Source organism: Tenrec ecaudatus, chromosome 18 (assembly GCF_050624435.1).
Source record: "Tenrec ecaudatus isolate mTenEca1 chromosome 18, mTenEca1.hap1, whole genome shotgun sequence".
Taxonomy (NCBI): Eukaryota; Metazoa; Chordata; class Mammalia; order Afrosoricida; family Tenrecidae; genus Tenrec; species Tenrec ecaudatus.
The window spans coordinates 36,646,644-36,664,599 of NC_134547.1; the positions used below are offsets into that span (position 1 = coordinate 36,646,644).

The 17,956-nt window shown below is 36.3% G+C and overlaps 1 protein-coding gene across 4 annotated transcripts in view; it reads left to right on the forward strand.

The window, feature by feature from the left end:
* The window catches only part of PHKB (phosphorylase kinase regulatory subunit beta), a 245,632-nt gene that overhangs the window by 100,911 nt on the left and 126,765 nt on the right, over positions 1–17,956 (forward strand). For all 4 annotated transcript variants that reach the window (XM_075537116.1, XM_075537118.1, XM_075537114.1 and 1 more), the window contains one exon: positions 17,349–17,412. In XM_075537116.1, the coding sequence (XP_075393231.1) occupies positions 17,349–17,412 (64 nt within the window). The remainder of the gene's footprint in view (positions 1–17,348; positions 17,413–17,956) is intronic.

Here is a 17,956-nt window from a genome sequence, read left to right on the forward strand (position 1 = left end):
TGATTTCTTCACCCCCTTTGCAGTAGCACCCGTGGCAGTGTTAAAGAATTATAGGGAGGAGAGTGGATCTTTTTTTTTTCTAAAGAATTGAGTTATCAGTTTTGCTAAGTTTTGTGGCTTTTTGAAGGAGTCCACAAAGTGCTTCCATTTATTTTACTTTATTTAGTGCCCTCTCAGACACAGAAATAGCTGTAAATAGGACATTCTTCAAAAATATTTCAAAGTAATGAACTAGCCACTTCATCCTGGGGAAAGAATATGAGTTAGTTCAAGTAACAGGTGTGCTGAAAACTCTGGGAGGCAAACCAATGGAATGATTTGTTACAAAATAGGACCTTGGCAACTTTCCACATATTCCTGCAATGTAGAAGGATGTTACTTGTCAAGGATAAGTCATATGCTCACAAAAGGCAGTACATTTTCCCCTCTGGCTGACTCTCGAGCTTTGAAGAAACAAAAAATAAAAGAGAAGGTGTAAATTGTTCGACATTGCTATAGCAACCCCAGAGTAAAAATATAAGATTTACAGGCTTGGAAATCCTATCTTTGTGTAAATCTGTTTAAAACTGTTTTTCTGAGGTTAGGTCTTTGCAGACTTAATTATATTGTCCCCTGGTATTTTTGAAACTGCAGTTCAACTGAATCCTGTGGAACTCATAGACTTCAGTATTGGCAACAGTAGTACCTGGGCTCATGCCTGTACGGTGGGTGTAGCTCTGCTTCCAGTAAGGAAGCAAGCCATTAGTCTTACTTTTAACACTCTAGAACGATCTTACTTAGTGGTAACTTAAAGCTGTTCTCACAATTGTACATATCTTAAATTATTACATAATACTTGCTAAGGATCCCTGGGTGACACAAATGGTTAAATGTTCAACTACTAACTGGTGATGAGTCAGATTTACCAAGGGGTGCCTTTCTAATTCTAATACATTACAACTCTATGAGACTCACTTCTATTCTGAAATCCATAGGGTTGTTCTGAGTCAAGCATGGAATTGACTCCATGGCACCTGTTAGTTTTTTAAAAATATTTGCTGCTGTATTTATTTACACGGTATTTTATGTTTTGAGTTTCTTCAAGTCTTCCTGTTCTTTGCTGAATAGCCGCCCCTACTTGAAGGCACATAGAACAGAGAGCAATTGGGTGGGTAGGATGATGTATTATTTCAGTGTCCACTAGGGGGTCATATCATGTGATTAGCTAGTAAATGCCCCTTCTTCTTCTTGCCACAGTTTGTCAGTCATTTTAAAGCCACCAACCACTCGTTCTCTTTCCCCAATACAAACACATACTGTGCTGAAGTCCAAGACTGCTGCTTTAATATCTACTCTCAGTGGTCCTTTTATTATACATAGATAGAATATCTTGAATTTAAGGCAGAAAGGAAACAATACCGTGTTCTATACGAAGAAACTGAAATTTTCCAAATGTTTGAACTTTTATTCCTTAACACGCAGCTCAGTTGTAGAGCCAGAACTTGATTTCAGACCATTGTTCTAAGTCAAAAGTTGTTTTTCTGTACATTGTATTTTAAAGTTGTAAATTGTTCTTCTAATATTTGAAATTCTTGGTAGAAAATCCTATTTTTAAAAATGTCGTCTTTGCAATAATCATCACAGCGTGATTTACCCTAATGCTTTGGTCAGGCCATTCCTGTTTTACATTTATTCTGTGGGTTGAGAAACCCTACACTCGATTTCATCGGCTCCAGTCTGTGGCCTCAGAGTCCCCACAGCTGCTACGGCTGCTGCCACTTCACACACAGTTTTTGGATGCCTTCTACTCCTCCTCCTTTCTACAGCAGTGCAGCTCAGCCTTCCTAATGACATGACCCTTTACCACAGTTCCTCATGTTGGGGTGACCCCCAACCATAAAATTATTTTCGTTGCTGCTTCATAACTGTAATTTTGCTACTGTTATGAGTCAGACGATCCCTGTGAAAGGGTTATTTGACCCCCAAAGGGGTCGCAACCCATATGTTGTAAACCGCTGTTTTACAGGGTCATGGGATTATCTCTCTTTCTGCTTATAAGGAGGCCCATTTTATACCAGTAGAATGGCAAAATTGACCTTTCCCTCAGTGAGAGTACTCTACACGTTGTTTACATGTTCCTTCTACCTAATCATTTGGTCGGAGTTATGAAGATTATGACTAGGAGAGCCATACCAAGTAGTTTCACTTCACTATTTGTAGTAAAAACTAAGAAGCCTTTAATAGTTTCATAATATGGATACTTGTCAACATGGAAAGAGAAGTTTTTGAAACATTAAATATGAAATGATACATTTAACAACATAAATTTCTTTTTTCCTCTGTTGTAGAAACAGAAACAATTACATTTTGATTTTTCAGGGCTGTTTTGTTCTTGTTGTTTTGCATTTTTATGTTGTATCTTCATGGCTTCCAGTTAGCAAAGTCATCAATTCGATATTTAATAACCAACATAGCACAACTGTAGTCAATTTAAGATGCCTATTGTAACCAAATTGTTCTCTATAGTACTTATTATTTAAAGTGAGTACTTAATCATTTTGAGTCATTTTTGATGTTCCAGTCATCACACTATGATATGACTTTCTGCCTATCTATTTTTATTCATTTTATATACTTCATTTTATGTACTTACATGCCATACTGAACAATTCACCAGCATCCATTAAAAGCATAATACTGTAAAGTCTTCTACTAGAAGGCATGGCTGAGGGAAATAAAGCTTATTGTGAATGATCAGTAGATTGTGAATTATGTTATGTGTGAAGTCATGCATGCCAGCTACTTTGTGATGTCTATGGAGAGTTATAAATTACCTAATTTGAAACCCTATGTTTCTCTTAGAAAAGCTTAGATTTATGCAACAAATCAATTTGATAAAAATAATTTCCTAATAAAATCTCATCTTATTTTAGACCTGTTGAATGACTAGACCAAAAGATGACATAATCTCGTCCCTAGTCTGCAGGAATAAAATCAGTGAATATTCTCATGGTAATTGTCACCTAATTTAATGTGCTCAGTAGATAGTAATAGAAGAGTTTTGGAGGGTTTGATATCATTAAAATATTTTTAATTTTTAGAATAATATGCATTTGTCAGTAAAATGTAGGATTACCTAAGGAATGTGTTTGTGCTTCTAAGTAGCATGCTAACATCACAGATTAAAATGATGAGTTGATAGTAAATTATCACATTTATGAAGCTCAATTGAATTTTTAAATCTATTATACTGGAAAAGAAGAGTACAACGATAAGAATTGAACTTATTTACTCTAGTCCAGCTGTATAGTGTTTGTACTCCTATTTTAGAAAATAAGTTTCAAATTCATTCCTTTATCTTTTTGCACCATTGTTACAGATAAAATCTTGAGTTTGCTACATCACCTATCTGCTCCAGTAAAATATTTTTGTATTTGACTTCTGAATAAGTAAGCAGCCCTTACCTTTCAAAATGCTGCAAACCACCTTAGTTAAACATGTGCTTCACATCCTGCATCTGTAAATGTTTGTACCCTAGAGGGGGTGGTGGCAGGAGGACGGGGTGGGGTGGTGATGGTGAACTCCAATGGCATCAGAATACTTTCCGTCACAAGACGACTAGTGAGATTGTATGACACTCCTAGGGTCCATCTTCCTAAGGGCCTTCTTCCACAAGATGGATTGACAGAGTAGCTGCAGCTGTGGCTCAAACAGAAGAACAATTGTAAGGCTGGGTAGGACCGGGCAGTGTGTTGTGCGGTTTTACATGGGTGGCCATGGGCTAGAATGGACTCAGTGGTACCTAACGCCAACAACCCAGGGGCTCTCCCACAATCCTTTACCACTTTGTTGTGCTCTGCTCTGCTGACTCACCTATTATTGTATAGCATGTGAAAGCATGCTACTAGTATTTCAAACAACATCAAAGTCAACCAAGTTTCAGTAGATACTCCAGAGTAGAAACATACTAGGAAGAAAGAAGAAGTGTTCCACTTCTGAAAAATTAAACTACTGAGAAATCTTTATTCATGAATAACAGCAGAACATTGTATGATAATAAGTCTCCAAGGTTAGTAGGTTATGTCTTCTCACCATACTTATTGCATCTCCTCCCTAGGCAAATATTATATCCTTTCACCGTATTTATTCAGTGTACATGCTGAGCAAATAATTAGAGAAGCTAGATTATGTAAAGAAAAATATGGCATCAGGATTAGAAGAAGGCTTATTAACAACTTGCAACATGCAGATGACAAAACCTTGCTAAAAGTATGGAATTGAAATACTTGCTGATCAAGGATTGTAACCTTTAATATGGATTACAACTCATTGTAAAAAAGATCAAAATGTTCACAACTAGACCAATATATAACCTGATAAACAAAGAAAAGATTGAAGTTGTCACGGATTTCATCATGCTTGAATCCAATATCAATGCTTTTAGCCAAGATGATTAAACGACAAGTTTCATTAGGTAAAACTGCTGATGAAGACCTCTTTCAAGTGTTGAAAAGCAAGGAGGTTACTTTGGTGGTTACTTTGGTTGCTAAAAAGTGCCTGACTCAAGCCATAGTATTTTATGGTGCCTCAAATGCATATGAAAATTGAGTATTTAATAAGGGAAACTGAACGATTAATGCATTTGAATTATGGTGCTGACAGCCAAAATAACAGACACGTCTGCATTGGAAGAAGTACAGCCAGATGCACATTGAGGCCAAGATAGGGAGATTTCATCTCACATAATTTGAACATTTTGTCCAAAGAAACTGTGCCCTGGAGAAGAATATCATGCTTTGTAAAGTAGAGGTGCAGGCCACGAGAGGAAGGCCTTTGGCAGGATGGATTGGCACAGTGGCTGCGACAATGGGCTCAAACATTGCAATTTTGAGGACAGTGCAAGACCAGGCAAAAATTTGTTCTGTTTTAGGTAGGGCCACTTCAAACAGAAACTGACTTGATAACACTTGACAACAAGGTTAGAAGTCGCTCAAAATATGACTATGGAAGAGCTACCTCTTCAAAGTCGAATCAACCTTAATGATGGTGATAGATTAAAGCTTTGGGGATTGTTTGCTGATTGGGAATGGCCCAAATAAGAAACAGCTGCAAAGATCTATTAATAGTTTGAACAAGGAATGTATGAAGTATGAATGTAGGACATTAGAAGTCATCAGAAATAAAATAGAATGCACAAAGATCTGTATCCTCGCCATTAGTGATTAGAAATTGGCTGCTATTTGTCATTTTTAGTCAGACCAGCATGTTTTACTATGCACAGATGACAAATTTAATAAGTATGCCATCTCATCATCAAAGAACATTTTAAAATTTATCATAAAGTACAATGCTATAATGTGGTAGAATAGTATCTCTATACCTCAAAGAGAGTCCAGCTGATGCAACATTTAATCAAACTGATACGTCAAGCAAAAAAGCCCAAAATACGTATGACACAGAGAACATTCCACCTGACTTTAGACACCATTTTGAGCAGTGCATTGACACATAAAAGACTAAGAACAAAGGACCTGACCAGTTGTGAGATAACATCATCTTGATACATGAAGAAAGTAAAATGTTGTTAAAAAGACAAAATAAATGAAAACACCAAAGTGAAAGTAGAGACTGAAACTTGCACTTGAATGTACAGTATGTACTTACACAAATGGAAGATGTGATGAGCTAAAAGAGTTGAACAGAAATTCTCAAAGGGCAGCTCAGGAAGACAGATTAAAACATTATATTGAAAGGTGCAAACACCTGGAATTAGAAAAATGAAAAGGAAGAACACACTGAGATAATTTAAGAGAAGCTTCAATGTACACTTTTGGAAGACTTTAAGGGCAAACTATTGAGTGGCACAGGAAGCTTCAAAAGACGATAAAGGGAATGCCCAGCGTCACTACACCCAAAATACCTGGTCAACTTTTTACCGAGGAGCCTACAATTAAGAACAGATGGGACTGAAGGAAGAAGTCTAAGATGTCCCACAGGTATTAGTGAAAAACCAGCCCATAGCAGTAGACCAAGTACCAACTGAACTTTTTCAACCGATTGATACAGCACCAGAAGCACTCACTGGCCTGTGCCAAGAAATTTCCTTAAACTTTCTTGAGTCAGTGCATTTGAATTAAGGTGCTGGAGACTGTTGAAAGTACTTGGACTGCTAAAAGGATAAACTGACCTGTCTTGGAAGAAGTATGACCTGAGTGCTCCTTAGAGACAAGGATAACAAGACTTCATCTTACATCCTTTGGATATATTGTCAAGAGAGACCAGTCCCTGAAGAAGGACGTCATGTTTGGTAAAGTGGAGGGGCAGCGAAAAAGGAAGGCTGTCAATAAAATGGATTGACACCGTGGCTTCAACAGTGGACTGAAGGCATAGGAACAATTGTAATGATGGTGCAGGACTGTGCACTGTTTCCTTCTATTGTACGTAGGGTCACTGTGGGAAATAACTGACTCAATGGCACCTAACAACAACAACACCTTGTCACGCTACTGGATGAGAAGCATACTTGCACTTATTTCAAAGAAAGATAACCCAACAATGCAAAAATTATTTTATAAATATCATTTATATCATATAGCTTACCCCCTCTAGCTGTTCTGACACCACTCGTCATTTCCATGGCACTCTACTTTTCTATTGGGATTCATAATTCATCCCAATCCCACTCAGAATTTAGAGACCAAACCCTCAACTATGGGAGTTCATTATGGAGGTTACCAGGTTACCACAAGTCACGTCTCAGGTCCTCAGACTCTCAGCCACATGGTCCAATGGCTTCCTGCCTGGTCCTCTGCCCCACTGTCCTGTAATCTCAACGTTATACTTTATTCTTTATCACAGTGTTCTGGTCTCAGCCAAAGCCCTTTGCACTGTCCCATTGTCTCTACGGCAGCCTCTGTTCCCTGTGACCTAAGCCTCTACCTCTTGAGGTGGATCTCAAACCTGCTCCTCTAGTGCCTCTTCTTCCTAGAGTCCAAGGATGTCTGTGTGCCCCTGCTTCTAAGATGGCTATATCACAGCAGTGATTGAGCTGTGGTATCTTTCAGGAGACCATATTCCCATGGAATAAATCATGGTGACTTGGAAAACTTCGATATATCCCATTTGATTATGTCTGTTAGCATAACAGAGACCTCCCTCTGCAATGGGATTATAACCAGAGACAGAGGCAAGAATTTATAATATAGCACATAAAGGATTATGGCTAGATGGTTATATAATTGACTATATTTTTGGTCTCATCTTTTGATATTCTGGTATTAGAGACATACATTAAGGTTTTTTTTGTGTGTTTTATCAGAGAACTATCCCCTTTAACATTATGTAATACCCCATTTATTACTAACAATTTTAATATCAATCTGATGTCTTGATTTGTTTGAAATTATTGTAGCTGTTCCAGCTTTCTTTTGGCTGTTGTTAGCATAGTTTGTCTCTTAATCTCTTTCACTTTAATCTACCTGTTGGGTTTTCTTTATATATTTAAGGTGAGTTTCCTTTGGACAACATAGAAGCATATTTTGTCTGCTTTGTATTTGGACCATAATTATTTAAAGTAACTACTGATACAGTTGGATTGATAGATAGCATACTCATGTTTTGGACCGATCCTCAGGAAAGACCAGTCCCTGGAAAAGGGCATTATGCTTGGTACCATAGAACATCAGTGAAAAAGAAGACCATCAAGGAGATGAATGGACATAGTCCCTGTAACAATGACCTCAAACAAAATAGTTAGGAGGAGGGGGCAGGACTGGTCAGTGCTTCATTCTGTTACACAAAGAGTTGCTAAGACTTGGTACTGACTCAATGGCACCTAACAACAGCAGTGACATATTTGTAGCTGATTTCTGGTGGTTTCTCTTGGTCTTCATTTCTTTTTGTTGTTGTCCGACTTTGCTGGTTTTAACTGAGCAATTTATATGATCTCATTTCCTCTTTCTTTCTTAGAATATTGATTATATGTTTTAAAAAAATGGTTTCCTTAGAGCTTGAAAAATACATTTACAACTCCTCCAATTCTTAATTTAGTTTTAGTTTCTAAAACTTAGTTTGGGTTCACAAGGGAAACAAAGTGGTGATGCTTTTATATGTGTACGAAAAAAAACTATGTATTTAATTTTTTTTTACAAAACCACCTTATCACCTTCAAAGTACTCTCTATTGCACAATACCTTTGTCAAATCTGCAATTCCATTCTTGGAAACATTTTTCAAACTCATCTGTTTGGATGGCTGGCAGCACCTCCCTCATTTTTTCCTTCACCTCGCCTTCATCATGAAATCGCTGTCCTTTCATGTCTGTCTTCATTCGTGGAAATGAAAAGAAGTAACACGGAGCAAGGTCAAGTGAGTTTTTTTTCTTTCATGTTCTTTAAACATTTATATCCACTCTCTTACTTTCATTGTTTCTGAAGAGAGGCACAATGCATTTCATTCCTCATCTTTAAAACTTTAGTAATAAATTTCCAAATGCATTAGTGTGTAAGATTTGTATCTTCTGACTTCTTTTTGTCCCCTCACTTCTTTCAAGATTTCCTTTCATCCACAAGTTTCTGACGCTTGCGTATGATAAAATTTTGGATATTTATACTGATATTCTCCGAGTTTCTTGGATTTGTTGTTTTCTGTCAGCAATTAAGAAAAATTCTTATTTTTATTTCAGCATTTCTTCTGTTCCTTTCTTTCCTTTTATGCATGTTATATCTTTTGCAATTGTATCATAGTCTTTGTTATTTTGTTATCTGATTCATTCATTTATTTATTACTTTAATTATTGTTTATAGCTTTTCTTTTTTGTTAGTCCAAATTACCAAATATCAGTCTCACTGATTCTTCCTTTGTCTGTGCTGATACTAATAGTGAGCTCATCAAAGGAATACACTTATAAAAAGCATTTTTGATTTTTAGCATTTCCTTTTGATGAATTCTTAGAATATGCATCTTGCTACTTACATTAGCCATCTGTTCTTGAATGTTGTCCACATTTTCATTATAGCCCCTAATATTTTAGTATACCAAAACTCCAAATTCACTGCTATCGAGTCAATGCTGACTCATAACTCCCTGTGGGTTCCTGAGACTGTTACTGAAAGCTCAGACATTTTTCCCATAGAGCTGCTGCTGGTTTAAGCTGCAGGTCATGCAGATGGAAGTCCAATGGGAAACCACTGTACCACTACGGCTGTAACACTGTTATTTTACATTTCCAGACTGATAATTTAAAAATATTCATCATATCTGAACCTCATTCTCAGTTTTGCTTTGTCTCTTAAGACTGAGTTTTGCTTTTATTATGTGTTGTAGAAAGCCAGATAGGCTATACTGGGCTAAAAAGGTCACAAATCCTTCCGTTGTAAATAATAATAATACTGATGATAATAAAATCCACTGCTGATATATCAATTTCAATAATAGAGACTCTCTGTAGAATTTCCTCATAGAGTTTTCGAGAGCGCACTTTTCCCTACATGGTGGCGCAGTGTGTTAAACATTAGACTGCTAACCAAAATAGTCACCGGCCAGTCCTGAGGAGCTTGTCTTGAAACCCTTAGGGGCTTACACTCGGTGCCCTGTAGAGCCCCAGTGATTCGCATACTGCAGTCCATTTCCTTTTTGTCTTGTTTTTTATCTTTTCTAAAACTCAATTGATGTAGTGGTAAATTATGGGGAAGATGAAACATATTCTACAATTAAAATATTTTCAATAAGTAGAATTTTGTATTTTAGTGAGTGTGTTCTTGGGTATGGCCTTTAAAAGTGCTTCTCAGCTTCTCTTTCCACCTTTCAGCTGAAACAAGGGAGGCTAGAGGAAGCTGATTATGGTACCTTTCTCCCACAACCAAGGCTGCTTTAAACTGTGTTGAGTACAGCCGCCCACCCACCCACCACATCAACATCTCCAAGAGGGCTAGAGTTTGGTAATGCTCTTTTCCCAGGGGAATTCTTGAGGGGCTGGAATCGTGTATTTTCCTTCTTTGATGTCTGCTTCTCTGAGGGAGCTGTGAACTGAGCTCTGTGAGTAGCTGTTGGGCTACTGATGAGGCGATTGCTGGTTCATAAGCACAGGCCACTCAGAGGGAGAAATCTGAGGTTGTCTGCTAAAAGATTTACAGTCTCAGAAGCTCTATATAGGGTGTCTATGAGCAGGAGTGTCTATGAGCAGGAGTACAGCAAGTTTCGTTTTTATTTGTTGGTTTTTGTTTTCTAAAATGTCTGTTAATAGTTCGAGGCTCTGAAACTGACAGGGACAGTTTTCTTTTGACCATACAAAGAATGACTTTCCATCTCTTTATACGCCGTACCAGAAACCATTAGGCTGCACTTCAGTGTATTTAAAATTTCCAGTTTACATTTAGAATCTCAAGATTTTTTTAATTGATACTAGTTTGATTCCATTTTGGTAGAAAAATACAGACAAAAGTGTTTACCTTGTTAAAAAATCTATGACTCAGATATTGTATATATTGATATATATGTTGGACATTTAAAAACCACTTTATGCAGTATTGATTATATCCTTTTGGCGGATAGGATTGTTAGTTTTTTGTATCTATTTTTATTTACTTGTTTTCATATCCTTGTGGGTGTTTGGTATAGTAGTTCTATTGATTGTTAATATAGGATTTGAACTCTTCTCTTATATTTATGGATTTATCTATGTTTAATTTCTATCAGTTGTACTTTATATATTTTGAAGATCTGTTGTTTGATAATATCCTTTAAAACTTCTACGTTTTCTTGTTGGATTGACCCTTTTTTCATTCTAGAATGTTTCTTGGTCTCTGTTCCTCTCCCCTGCCCCAATATATATTTTATCTATTAATAAAGCCACTCTTACTTTCCTTTAGTATTTGCATCATAATACTTTTTTCTATCCTTTTTTTTGAAAGGGGACATTTTTCTAATTTTATTTTGTTGAAAGTGTGCACAGTAAAACATACTTTTACATGTACAACTTAATGATACTCATTACATTCTTCTAGCTTGTGCCTACTCTCATTCCCTTCTCATTGTAACCAAACTTACTGCTCCGCGAAGTCTCTATTCAATTTTTCAAATTTGTATAGTAATTTTGATCCCATGTAGACTGGTATTAAAACAGTATAATGGTCATGGAGGCAGACTGACTTTAAGAAGGTTTCAGAGGATATTTTTGGGTTAAGGAGAAAAATATCTTAATACCATCCCAGATCACTGAGTATACGTTTTTATACAACACCCAAGCGATACCAGTGATCGTTTCAGCAATACTTTTTATGTTATTACATTAAAATCAATTAGACTTTCACCTAAAATGGATTTTTAGTAATGACATTTAGAAGATTTTGATTCACCAAGTAATACATTACACATTGCTTCTAAATGTTGGCATATGATATTATTCAGAAAGTTCAGCTGTGTTATGTCACTATCTATTTCAACTGAAGAAAAGCTGCTGGCAGGAAAGTGTTCTCCATAATGATCCTAATTTGTGCACAGTAACAACATTTTGTCATTGCAATGAACACTGCCATTTTTTTTTAAATGACAGGCACAGTCTATTTGAGAAAATGTCTGCCAAAGAATGAAGTTTAAATAACCATCACCTGCCTGTTAGTCGTTCTTTCAACAAGAATGGTCTGAAAAAAGTGGGTAGGCCAACTCACAACTCAATCCCCAAAGTGCTTCATATTTGGTTCGGCAGCAAAGCACATTAAATATTTCTCCCATTTTGTCACATAAGCTACTAAAATGATGTGTACTCTATGATCAAGACTCAATAAATAATTTTTACCTCTTTGATTATATTCTTAAGATTTTAAGTATCTTTTTGATTTCTTTGATAACTCAGTGAATTTATAATTTTAATAGTGTTGTAAGTTCCCATAAATTTATTTAACTTTCCTTATTCTTCTTGTTATTGACTTCTAGCTTCATTTGATTATGGTCAGACTATATGTTTTATACAGACTCAATCTTTTTACTTACTCAAATTTATTTTGTGTCTGAAAATGGCCTACACCCAGCACCTGCAGTAAAGAGTGCATCCCATGCTACCATTAAGTGGAGTGATGTGCTCTACGACTGCTAGGTCCAAATGATTAGTAGTACGCAGTTCTCCTCTATCTTTATTCCCTTTTAAATGTTGTGCCATTCATCATCAAAAAGTTTTGTGTATAATATTCTTCTCTTTCTCATAATAAAGCTTAACTTACTGTCGTATGTCAATATTGCTACTACTGCTCACTTTGTATTACTGCTTACTTGTTATGGCAACTATCTCCATGGCCTCCCACTCCCCACGCACCACCTTTTCTGCAGCTGTTGAGTCAAGTCTATCTCCTGGAGGGCCTTCCTTATCAAATACGATGTCCCTCTCCAGGGAGCAGTCTCTCCTGACAACATGTCCAAAGAACGTAAGATGAACGTCTCCATCCTGAGAGCTCTTGCCATACTTCTTCCAAGACAGATATGTTTGTTCTTTGAGTAGCTCATGATGCTTTCAGCATTATTCTCCAGCACCACAGTTCAAGTGCATGGAGTCTTCTTCAGTCTTCTTTATTCAATGTCCAGCTTTCACATGAGTATGAGGCATAGGAGAAGTCCATGGCTTGGGGCAGGTGCACCATATTCCTCAAAGCAACATCCTTGCTATTCAATAGTCTAAAGAGGTATTGTGCAGCAGATTTACTAATGCACCTCATCATTTGATCTCTTGACTGTTGCTCTCCTTGTGGATCCACGCAAGACAAAATCCTTAACAACTTCAACCTTTTCTCCATTTATAACAATGGTTCAGTTATAAGGATTTGGGTCTTTTTCACCTTGAGTTGTAATCCACACTGAAGGCTGCAATCCTTGATCTTCGTCAGCAAGTGCTTCAAATCCTTTCAGCAGAAGGTTGTGTCATCTCTATAATACAGGTTGTTAATAAGCTATCCTCCAATCTTGATGCCACATTCTTCTTCATATAAGCCATATGAACACAATCAAATGTTCTGGAATTATTATTCTTCTCAAGGTTATCCATGGTTGTTATGACCCACAAAATCCAATGCCATGACATTAATGCCATCAATAAAATGCAAGTAAATTTCTTTCTGGTGTTCTCTGCTTTCAGCCAAGATCCATCTGGCATCAACAAAGATACCCCTTGTTTTACACCCTCTTTTAAATTCAACCTGAACATCTGGCAGCTCCCTGCCAATGTACTGCTGCAATTGTTGTTGGAAGATCTTTACCAAAATTTTACTGGCATGTGGGATAAGTGATATTATTCTGTACTTTGAGCATTCTGTTGAAATGAGTACAAATATGGATCTCCTCTAGTCAATTGCCCAATGTTGTCTTCCAAATTTCCTGGCATAGACAAGTGAATGCTTCAAGTGCTTCATCAGCTTGTTGAAATATTACATTTGGCATTCAAACATTTCCTGGAGCCTTGTTTTTGCCTAATGCTTGAAGTACAGTTTGAACTTCTTCCTTCCCCACCATTGGTTCTTACTCATATACTACCTCCTGAAATGATGGAATGTCGACTAGTTCTTTTTGGTACAATGATTCTGTATACTTTGCTATCTTTTGTAGATGCTTTCTGCACCATTCGATATTTTAATCATTGAATTTTTCAATATTGTAACTGGAGACTTGAATATTTTCTTGACTTTAAGATATGCTGAATATATTTTACCTTCTAATTCTGAAGGTTTTCACAATTTATTGTATTGTATTATTTTTCTTTGTCTTGAGCTGCCTTCTGAAATTTTATAATCAGCTCTTTGACTTTTTCATTTCTTCCTTTTGGTTTAACTACTCTCTGTTTAAGAGCAAGTTTCCGAGTCTCTTCTGGCATCACCCTGATCTTTTCTTTCTTTCCTGTCTTTTTAATGACCTTTTGCTTTTGTCACGAATGATGTCCATGAGATCCTTCCACAGCTCATCATGTCTTTTGTCATTAATGTTCAATGCGGCAAATGCGTTCTTGAGATGTTCCCAACATTCATGTGGGTATATAAACGCAAGTGGTATTTTTGCTCCATGAGCTTGTTTTAATTTTCTGCAACTTTATCCTGAACTTTCATATGAGCAGTTGATGATCTATTCCAGTCAGCCTTTGCCTAGTTTTAGCTACTGATGTTTAACTTCTTCCCACTGACTCCTTCGCCTTTGCATTCCAATGGCCAAGAATTATTGATGCATCTTGATTTCTTTTCTGTTCAATTTCAAATTTGAGATGTTAATAAAATTCTTCAATTTCTTTGTCACTAGCTTTTGTGTTTGATGCTGAAGTTTGAATGCTAGTTGTTCTGATTGCATTGCCTTGAAGGTGGATAAATAAAGTCCTCTCACAGGCAGCATTGTCATCCATGATTGGTTTTGTAACGTCCTTTTTTGACAATGACTGCCACGATGCCATTCTTTTTCACTGTTATTCGTAGCATAGTAAATCATGTGATTTTTCTGATTCACAATGACCTAAACCAATCTATTATAACTCACTAATGCCTACGAAATCAATTTTCCTGGGTTCTGTTTCATTTTGACCACTTACAGTTTTCCTAGATTCATACTTTGCACATCACAAATTCTGATTTTTGCAGCTGTTTCTCCTTACCTTGAATCATGTACCGTCAGCAAATTAAGATCCAGAAGTCTTCACTCCCATATTTTTTACCCAGCTTACATTACCATGGTCTACTTAACCCTGAGAAATCAGTTCCTCCTCAGTTACATTACAAGTGCCCTCAGACCTGAGGGGTCCCATCCTCCAGCAGTCTCTGACAATGCTCCATTCCCACTTATTAGGCCTTCAGCATATGACAATGTTTCAAAATTATGCATGAGATTTTCAATTTTTCCTTTCTCTTAAGTGAGTATCCTCTGTCACAGTATCACACAAGCCACCACAGTAGAACAAACTGATAGATGAGTGGTGTAAAAGTTTATAGGAAAAGATCTATATTTTTCTTTATTGTTTTTCTTCTTATAATTTCATTTTTTCATTTAAAAAGGAACCATGGTAGCATAGGGCATAAAGAATTGGACTGTTAGCCACAAGGCAGGTGGTTGAAACTCATGAGCTATATCGCAGGAGAAAAATGAAACTCTTTAATCCCATAAACCTGCACAGTCTTGGAAACCTAATGGAGCAGTTCTACTCTGTCCTGCAGAGCCCTCTGAGTTTGAATTGACTCTGCCAGTAGATTTGGTCTAGAAAACTTACTGCCTTTCTTTTGGGATAGATCTGCTGCTGACAGATTCTCTTGTTTTTCCTCATCTGAAATTGTTCTGATTTCCTTTTTATCCATGAAATAAGTACACATTTACTAGATATATGCTTGTGAGTTGATGGTTATTTTCTTTAGAGGCTTTAAATTATGGCTACTTCCTCCAACTTTCATGCCTTCAGATGAGAAACCCACTGTAATCTTTTACCCCTTTGGGTAAGATATGTATTCTTATACCATTGTTTCACATAAGTGTGTTTTTTTATTTTTAATGGATTTATCTTTTTTTCATTTTCCAGTGTTTTTGTTTGTTTGCTTGTCCTTAGTATTGTTCAGCTTGAGTGGTTTGTATCTCTCTGTCTTTTATTTCACTGGACCTTTCCTCTCTTTCCACCGCCAGTATGCCATTGAGCCCATTAATTGAACTTTAACTTTGGCTATCTTTATATCTTCTGTCTCTTTTCTGAAGTGTTCGATACATTTTATTTTAGGGAGGCTGCCTCATGACAATAGAAGCCTAGATTACCTACATGGCTTATGTTCCAATAGGTGGGAATAGGGTCACTTGGTTTATTTCCTGAGTGGGTTATTGCCCAAAAGTTTTCTATTTCTCTTTTTTTGTAATGCACCTGCTAGTATTTTCCAGTATTCAGATTCTTCAGCTCTAATTTACATGAGGAAAAAGAAAACTATGGTAGTGGTTCTCAACCTGTAGGTCGTGACCCTTTTGGGGGCCAAACAACCCTTTCACAGGGATTGCCTGATTGATAACAGTAGAAAAATTACATTTATGAAGTAGCAAAGAAAATAATTTTATGGTTGGGGTCACCACAACATGAGGACCTGTATTAAAGGGTTGTGGCAGTAGGAAGGTTGAGAACCACAGAGCTAAAAACACAGTCATATTGTTCTGAAGTTTCTATGGTTCTGAAGTTTCTACAAGATCTGTTTTCTCCATGTTTTCAAAATTTTCTTATGCTTGGTTGTTTTCACTGTTCAGAGTTTTGAGCTGTACTTAGGGAGAGAAATGAGGAAAAGTATGTCTGCATCTTTTTGCATCCATGTGCTTTTATAATAACTTCTCCATACTAAACACACTTATTTCCTAACCTGAAATAAAAATCATGTCTGTGAAGAATTCAGATAAATAACTCTTATAAAATGTAGAACATGAATAGCTTAGAGCAATGTTTTTCAAATGTTAGCATACACTTAAGTATGTGGAGGGCTTTTGATAATATATGTTGTTAGGATCTACCCCAATAGTTGTCATTCAATAAGTTTTGAATGTGGTCTGAGAATTAACATTGTTAATAGACTCTGCTGTGCTAAATTTGCTACTTTGTGTACTATGTATTAATAATCACTGCTTTATAAATATGCTAGGTTATTCTTAGGACAAATGATTAATTTTAAATTATATTAATGGCATATGTAGTTGCTTTTTAATAAAGGCCAAAATGCTGTAAGTAAAATAAACTGGATATTAGCAATAAAATATTTAAAGCATACTATTTATGTTATATTTTTAATGGAACTTTGCATTTCAGCACAATTATATATGGGATTTGAAAGGTTAAAGGAGTAGGACATGTTGAGAAATAACATTTTATGACAAATTGAAATTCAAAGCAACAAATGAGAAGTATGGTGATCTATAAGTATTCTGTAAGCATAAAATAATGCCTACTTTATTAGACCCTGGACAAAGAACATGCTCCGTAGCAAGTGTATGACTTACAAGATGTTCTTTTATTAATTCAGTATTGACCTTAGATCTGAAGTAATGGATTCCTGACCTGCTGTCCTTATTGTGCACCTATCATCATTCTACAGCTTCTGATAAAGTTCATCTCTGACTTTTGTTTCTTGACTTGGTGAATATAAATGCTAATGGAGTTAAGGCTGCTCCCTTCAATATTATGACCTTTATTCTAGATCCAGGTGAGACTAGAACTATGTTTCCCAAAGATCACTAGGTATAGTGACAGTTACTATGAAGACTCATAGACATTATTCCTTTTATCCAAGTTGTTATACATGTTAATAAAGAAACTTCCTTGTTGTGAATATTCTTCAGATAAAGGCCTTATTTTATAGGCAGCTACATCACAATAATAATATGTTTTCATCTCTCCTTCAGCTCTGTTGGCCTAGCAAAAGCAGCTCTCGAAGCTATTAATGGATTCAACCTTTTTGGCAATCAGGTAAAGCAACACAGCAACAATACCTTTGCTTATATTTTTAGTGTGTTATTAATGTTGGCTACTCATGAACAAATCATTTCTTGTAACTAGAGGAAGCCTATAATTCCCATAGCAGCCCACACTTGGTAAAAAAAAAATTTATTTTCTATTTTCAACACATTTGCTCCTCAATTCTCTTGGCCTTTTCTTGAGGCCTTTTCATTTAAAATATTCTTAAACTAACACCAAATGGTTTTATGTCAGTTCCTATTCATTTAATATATAACTCATTCTGATGGAAATTTACTCAATTTGTGGAGCCAAAGAATTGAAAGTTTAAGCCTAGCATTAGCCTCAGCTAAAAGGTTTTCCTTAAATGTTCATATGATCCTTAGGTCATTTTCTACACACACACACACACACACACACACACACACACACACACACACAACTAAATGAGTCAAGACATGGTGGGATTTAGTTGTCAATGGAAAGGAAAAAGTTGTAGCCAGTAAGGAAGTTTTATTAGCATGCAATTTTAGGAATTTTAGGAAATTTTGTTAAC